General features: G+C 34.9%; 1 protein-coding gene across 1 annotated transcript in view; it reads left to right on the top strand.

Moving 5' to 3' along the window:
- The first annotated feature begins 369 nt into the window (after window positions 1–369).
- Window positions 370–8,366, top strand: part of LOC127738786 (DNA polymerase epsilon subunit 2-like) — a 46,358-nt gene continuing 38,361 nt past the window's right edge. The window contains exons 1-2 of the mRNA XM_052250163.1: window positions 370–449; window positions 6,573–6,673. Coding sequence (XP_052106123.1) covers window positions 385–449; window positions 6,573–6,673 — 166 coding nt within the window. The 5' untranslated portion in view covers window positions 370–384. The remainder of the gene's footprint in view (window positions 450–6,572; window positions 6,674–8,366) is intronic.

Below are 8,366 nucleotides of genomic sequence, written 5' to 3'. Positions count from 1 at the left end.
TAAATGCAACGACGTCTATTGGAAGTAGCCTGGCATCCTGACCCAATCTAATACTTCGTCTACTGTCAAGCAGTGAGCCAGGATCCCAGGCTACTATTGGAAGGAGTTAAGAGTTATCGTTAATTATCACTGTCCAATTTAAATAAAAATTTCCTATATACCTTTATATAAGGTATATAGGGGAAAAATTCTGAGACAAGTGCCTGTGCTTCTCCCTCCGACCATAGATATAATAGCCATAGCTATGGCTAGTATATCTATGCTCCGACCATAGATATAATCCATGAGCTCATGACCCAAATCCGGAAAACCATCTCCTTATATTTACATAACCGTCAATGTTTCGATTATTATACCAAAATAAAGCGGGAAAGACAACAGAAAATGACAACAAAACTAAAACAAAACATAACAGGTGCATTTAAGATGCACGGGTTTACTCTTCGGAGGTGAGTAAAAATGGACACGTACAAAAATTACTGTCCTCGATGATTGGCGCTGTCACCAGCATTGGAACACCCCCTTTTCTTTAATTGATTAAAAAGGGGGGATGGACGATATACATGTATTACTAGTACTACTAGGTAAACTCTGCTTGGCCTGATTCTTCAACTAGACATGAGTGTACAGTGGCGGATCCAGAAATGTTCTTTAAGGGGGCCATTGACTAGCTAAGAGCTATAAAGAGGGGCCCTGTGCCAGTCATGATCTTAACTTTTTTTTAACTTAAAAGGGGAAAAATTCATTATATTTTGAACAACTTTTCTAAAAGAAGGGTCCACTTAGTGTTAATAATAAAGAAGATATAAGTCCATGAATATTACAATATGGACACAGACGTCTGGCAAGTAGATTCACCTTACTACTTGTCTGACACTGGGAATAGTATATCTAACGGGAAATGAATCTGATAGGCTTTTCAGTATAACATTGATAAAATCTCAGACTCCATGAGACTTCGCGAGATTTATGGATTTTGGTGGCGTCTGACTGAAAAACTATCGGAACTGCTCAATAAATTCACCACATAAGTCTAATCAAAATATATACAAGTTTTATCATAAAGTAGATACATTTTGTCATATAAAATGACCAAAATAAGTGTGATTTATTTGATGTGAAGTGTTTTATAATGTTTTTGAATTTGGGAAGGCAATCAGTGCCATTTTTTTATTGCCGTTTACATTCTGTACCATTCTGTGATAAAATGAATGCGATTATAGCATATTTGAAGTGACAGAATACAAGTTTGATACACTGGCATCACTGTAAAACTAGTTTGAATGACATTTTATTGATATTATCAGAAATTATTGGGATAATAGCGAGTACGTTTTTAACACATGTCCGTTTCCGTATCGTATCTTTATTACCTATGACCCAACGATAAAATCGGCTACAATTAGGTAGTGTCAAGTCCCGTCAATATATATGTTCCTGTCTGACGGGACAAGTGAACATGGTGAAAAAAACGATGTCAGATGTAAAATATGTAGAGAAGATTAAGAGACTGATTAACGCAGCTTATGACGTTTGTAAATCTGAGTGTCCATTTACTGATTATTCAAAACTGATAGTGCTGCAAGAAAAGAATGGGCTGGATATGGGAAACTTTTACAGAAGTGATAATGCATGTAAAAGGTAAAAAAAATGAAAGAAATTTGGACAAGTCGATGATATAGATTTATGAAGTGGACATGAACTTGTAATGACGTTTCAATAAAGAAGATGTATGATTTCTTTACACAGTTAGAGCTGAATTAAAATCTAATCTTGATATTTATAACATTGAATGTATTAGAACATTGAGATAAGGTTTTAATCTAGCAAAACAATCTGACATGAATGAGTCATAATAAGTTTCTGTCTCGCTCTGCCTGATCATTTATTGTGCCTAATATCATTTTATCATTTACATGACTGGTGCTTCATGAGGAGCAGGATATGTTTACCCTTTTGGAGGACCTGAGATCACACCCAGCTTTATGTGGGTTCCTGTCTTAAGTTTTTATTTTGTGTTTTGTATATTGTTGTTTGTCTTTTTGGTCTTTTTGGATTTTTGACATGACGTTGTCATGATCAGTTTATTTTCGACTTTTAATCTTAAAAGTCCCTTTCCGTTTGGTATCTTTCGACTCTCTTTAACTGTCTGCTGCAGATGCATAAGTAACAATTAATAAAGAGGGGGTGCGAAGGGGGTGGGTGTGGGATGGGCTCTCCCCTCCAACAGATTATATTTTTTTTTAAAATGAGTAAGCCAATTTCAGGGTTATATGCGTTTAAGAACGTCAAATACATGATCAAATACATGAATATCCATACTCTTCCAACACGCTTTTAAACGGTTATTTGGCTGATATTTACTTGAGGAAAACGTATAAACCATAGATCGCACTGAAGGTACTATTTATTTAAGGAATGACTGTAATATTTTTCTGTCTATGTAGAAATAACATAAAAAATGTGGTGCACACTGGATAACCCACATAGTGGGTTATTTAAAAGTGTGCACCACATTTTTTAGGTTATTTCGAATAGACAGAAAAAATATTACAGTCATTCCTTATAATATAATTTTAAAAAGGAGTAAATCATGATATAAACGTTGATGACGTCACGGTCACATGACAAAATTATGTCTATGAGCTGATAGACAAAACACTTTCAGCCAATCAGAAGAAGTGTTACATCCAAAATTAAATTATTTCAACATATTATTGGCTTAAATCAATATAACAGTGATAAAGTTCAAAGTCAACTTTACAATTTCATACATATGATAACGACAGAGACCATGCACACATCACCTTTGTTGTGCAATTATTCCGGATAAAATATAGCAATACATTCTTGGTCATTCTTATATATATACACATAGACCTACTTAATTGTATAAATCATGCTCTGTTTGGAGATTTTAAAGACGACATGGCTTCATATGTCTTTCAAGTTTACTTTTATTATAAACACATCATGTGGTCATAATAAAAGTAAACTAAAAAGACAAATTTTATGAATGAACTACGTGTATCTTATTAAAATATAATGGATTATAAGAAACAGTTAAAATAGCATCTATTAAAAAATCTTGAAAAACATAGTTGATTCTCTCTCTGAAAAAATCAATTTTAGATTTTGTCCTTGGACAGATTCATGATTAGCTTGGCTAGGGGACAGTACGGATCCTACAAATCTTAGTTTAACCCCATCGCATTTATATGCGCACGTCCCTGGCAAGTCAGGAGTGTTTTGGTCATTGTTGTGTCATTTAATTTTTCTAAGTTTTAGAAGAGGAATACCAACGATACAAGAAACGTATTTAATAAGATTTTGGGGCATTATGCTGTGCTCTTGGGTTTAATTGTTCTTGTTTTGTTTGGGGCCATACAGAACTGTTTGTTTGTGAGTGGGAAGTTCCTGCTCTATTGAAAAAGTTCTTGTTGCCAGTTCTAGACTACTTTTTGTGTTACATTTAGTGAATAGAGGAATGTCTTCGTGCCATTGACCCATGTTCGTTCTTTTTCATACGTTATGATAACATTACTAATTGTAAGTTCCGATCAAAACCAGCTGACAGTGCGAGAAAAAGTTGTTGAACATTTCCAATTGAAGAAAAAAAACAACAAACAATTCCAAGTAGCCAGAAAAATGTAATTTGCCGATTCTATAAATAATAACAAAGATGATCTCTCAATCTGTATCATAGGTGTCCTATTCTATGGCAGCATGATCACGGTAACCCGTGGAAGTGCTCATTCGTGCCTGAAAATTATTATTACTTTTTTTTTTAAAGAGGGGCTGCGATCGCACCCGAAGCACCCCCCCTTCCGACGGCCTTGAAACTGATGTGAATTTCTTCACTATTCGAATAGATGGCGCCACTGATGTTTCTGTTACCAAAAATGAGTTGATTTCTATCAGATTACTACAAGATGAAATTCCTGCAAACAAATAATTTAGTATTGAAGATGTTAAAAGTGCTGATTCTGCAGGTGTTTTGAACAGTATGAATGAGGCATTTGATCGACATGGGTTGCCAGACTGGAAAGAAAAGCTTATTGGATTTGGATCAGATGGCGCATCAGTTAACTTGGGAAACCGTTCAGGAGTTGCCAAGCAGATCAAAAATGAAGTTCCCCATCTCATCATAACTCACTATGTTGCCCACCATCTAGAACTTGCATCCAACAATGCTATAAAGTATCACAAGATCATGCGGGAGATACAAGACATTCTGCAACATATGTACAAACATTACCATTACTCTCCAAAAGCCCTTCGAGAATTGAGAAAATTGGTTGAAGCACTTTAAGAAAAGATTTTGAAACCTACAAACCTGTCTGGGACACGTTGGCTTCCATTTATTGAGAGTGCTCTGCATGTCTTGGTTGTTGACGTTAGTGTAATTTTGGCTTATTTTGAACATGTTGTTGAATCTCGAACTGGTTCTGCTGAAGTCCAAGGACGAGCTCAATTCATTAGCATGATTAGCAAGAAGCTGGAAGAGTATAAGTTTCTATACCTTACCTTTTTTGTCTTGGATATTTTAAAGGTGTTAAATATTCCTAGTAAAACCATGCAGAGAGACGATTTGACATTGTCACAACTAATTGATGCCCTCACAACAGCTCATCTTTCTCTTGCAGAGTTACGCAGAACCAATGGAGATCAGTTGTCAAATTTCCTGTCTGAAATTGAAGGCGAAACTTTTCGCCTCATTAGTCTGAAAAATGTCCAGCATGGAGAAAATTATGCAACTATTAAACAAGAGATGCTGGACCTTATGTGCAAAGCTTTGGATGACAGATTTAGATCAACTGAAAAAGTTTCATTGTTGCTTGCTGCTGCAAAATTAACAGACTTTAATGACTGGCCGAAAGATATTCAAAACTTGGCAACATTTGGACAAGAACAGCTGAACCTGCTTCTTCAACATTTTCAGGACATTCTCAACAGAAGTGGTTGTGTCCTGGAAATTATCAAAAATGAATGGACTGATTTCAAAGTGTACATCTACAGACACAAATCAACAGACATCAGCACATTTTTTATTAATGACAATCTTAAAACTAGATTCAAGAATCTGTTGTCCTTGCTGGAGATCATACAGGTATTTCCGTGTCTTCTGAATCTTGTGAGCGTGGATTTTTGGCTATGAAGCGTATAAAATCAGACTGGAGGAGTTCGCTAAAACCAGACATGTTGCAGCGACTTATGTTCATTGCCATTGAAGGCCCATCAGTCCCAGATTTCAATGTGGATTCAGTTTTCACAAGGTGGTTGTCCACAGGAAGACCAAAGCATCCTGGGTTTAACCCATATGACTACAGAATGGATAGATTCATTAGAGAACCCAGTGCCTGTGATTTGGGAAGTGATGATGATTAAACAATCGACATGATAGTGACATTGAGTCAGAGAACTCAGTCTGAAAAAATAAAAGGATTTTTGATGTAGTATTTTTTATTTAGTTACAAACAAATTCATATAGCATAACAAATTGCTCCCTTCATTAGGTATGCTCAAAGCTCAAGTGTTATTGGTGCATATCATCAATATGTAAGTTTTTCAATTTTGAATTCAGACAAGTGAGTTAAGAGTTCGGACAAGTTGATTTTCTTGCAACTTGCCCAAAGTGACAAGTTGGAAAAAACGATAATGTAGTGGCCTGCAAACTAAACTGAACTTTAGAAAATGAAAAGGCTCTCCAGAGAATATGTTTGTATTTGTCTTTAATATACACGGACAAAAAATATAGCTTGATATGTAAATGTTTGTGATAGGCCTATGACATTTTATGACAGCAGGAAAATCAATAAAGTTCTGCTTTTTAAATCATCAATATTTTGAGTTTTCTAATGTTTATAGAAATTTGTTTCTTCATCACCAGTCAGATTTCAACAGAAAAGCATAATGATATTTCATGAAACAACTATCATGAGGTGAAACAAAAAGCCCAATTTACAGCCGATTTCATTGAGTGTGTAGGAAAAGGTAAAATCTTTGGTTAGCTTGCTTGCTAGCTGAAGCGTGAAGTCATTATTAGGTTGGGTAAACTACCCTCCTTCATGAGTAGACTAGTCCGACAGACAGATAGAATTGGTTATCTGTGGGACTAGTCTACTCATAAAGGAGGGTAGTTTACCTAACCTTATAATGACTTCACGGTTCAGCTAACAAGCAAGCTAACCAAAGATAATACCTATTCCTACACACTCAATGAAATCGGCTGTAAATAAAAACATTGGAAAGGTATCAAACTTTGCAATTTAGTTAAAGTTAAGCTTAGGAAGGAAGATCTGCCAGGCCTTCAACAAATCAGAGAGAGAATTCTATGTTTAAAGTTGATAATGAAACCATGCCAATCTATGTAATTTGAAATGTTATTCAATCTAGAGGAGCTTGACAACTCAATTATTAAAAGGCCACATTAATCGTCATCACTTAATTACAAGATGAAATTATTAATTTTCAGTTTGAGACATGTCAGATATAATTATTAATATAATACGGAAACCAGACTTTGCTATAATGGTAGATTTAATATACAAGTTAACATATTTTCATTGCAGTGAAGCCAGTAAATATTTAGTAGATGTTTTAAACCTAATCAATGAAGTACAAAGAGAAGATTGTTTAGATAAAATAATAGAATCTGTCCAGAAGCAGCAATGTAAGTGTATATTCTCTATCCCTTGTGGCCTGTTATCTGTTTCCTGCACAAAGAGATATGTCAAGTGTCACGCTTAACGTAGTGTGATATAAATAAAAAGTGAAAAAAATGTTTTAATTTGATTGGTCTATCCTGCAATGTGATACATAATTGCAGCATTTCCATCGGATATTCCTTTGGTCAATGATGCCTTCACAATCACAACTAACACGACTAACTTCTTTTCTTCTGAGGCAACTTCTTCAATAATGTACAAAACACTCATTTTTAGGCAGTTAAGCTGCCTTATGCGAGCACCCTAGATTTTTGTTCTACCCAATAAATGCTGAAATACGTGCCATTGTTATTATCTAGCTGGATATAATGTTATTTATAACTAATTGAATAGTTTTTTCATACTTTTAATTCTGGATTACAAAAATATGACCAGAAAAAACCTTAAATGATCGTCGAACCACCCAAAAGTTTTGAAGTTGCACATAGGAAGTAGAGCACATTAGGAATCCTTATGTAGTTTATTATTCCCTGTGCTTTTGGCTAAGATGTCAAAGAACAATTGTATGAAATATTTAATCGCCGAAAATCTTTAAAGACAAGTAGTTTAGATTTCCCAAATGGCAAAAGTCGTAGGAATATTGTTTGTCGTCAATACGTGGTACAACTACGTCAGTAGTCTATTAATAAGTTCAACTGTTCATGCTGTTGGCGGCAATTTCAAATTAGAAGACGAAATTTTCGTATCATTTCAATTTGGAGGCAGGGGTTCAAATTAGCGGTGGTCCGAGGTCCGCGACCTTCCACTTTTGCAATCGGACTCTCGACTTGGTTACTAGCTACGCCCGACGGACCTTTCACTTGAAAGAAATTAAAAATAACTTTGCAAACCTTTTTACCAAAGTCTCTAAATAAACGATCTCAAAACGTATTTTCATCTTTATTATTCATAACAGCGATGTTCATTTTGTTCAACCGCTAGCTTTATACAGATAATCGCCGACAAGTAATGTGTAAATTCGAGTAAAATCGTATCTGACTGACAAAAACAACATCGAAAAACAATGGATACCGTGTAGACAATTACAATATCGGGTCCGATTCCGGAAGCGGATAAGGGTAATTCCGGGTTTTGGAGATCAACTACAAAAAAAAAAATTTCAGGCAGGTGACAAAATACATCTATGCATGGTAAATAAATATAAACACTAGAAATGGAAACCAAAAGATATATGTAAAAGAAAGAAAAAGCAAAAAATATTTGATACAGAAACTCAAAATTACTTTCTGACAAATTTTAATGTCCAAATCCAATACAATGTGACAGCTGGGAACAGTATATCTAACAATATATATGTTCCTGGTGACAGCATAAATCTTCTTTATCAGTGATAAATGTTGATAATGCATGTAAGATGCTTTTAAAGTGTAAACATATTACTGCAATTTTTTTCTCAATTTTGAAGGGTCAGTTAAAATAGCTGGAAGTTTCTTACTTTGTTTTCACAAATAGTGCAACTAGATTATATGATACCTGAATGTAAGCAAATCATATGATATATAGGTGGAATCCTTTGGGTCACTCTACCCCCTCCTGTTTGATAACTTTGAAACGGATGAGATCCCCACTCCTAAACCATACATATTCATGTATGGGACTATATAACTAATCAAATGAAATATGGGGGGAAGTCCCTAG

Source organism: Mytilus californianus, unplaced genomic scaffold (assembly GCF_021869535.1).
Source record: "Mytilus californianus isolate M0D057914Y unplaced genomic scaffold, xbMytCali1.0.p SCAF_4, whole genome shotgun sequence".
NCBI classification, from domain to species: Eukaryota; Metazoa; Mollusca; class Bivalvia; order Mytilida; family Mytilidae; genus Mytilus; species Mytilus californianus.
This window is presented reverse-complemented; position numbering and strand designations above follow the sequence as displayed.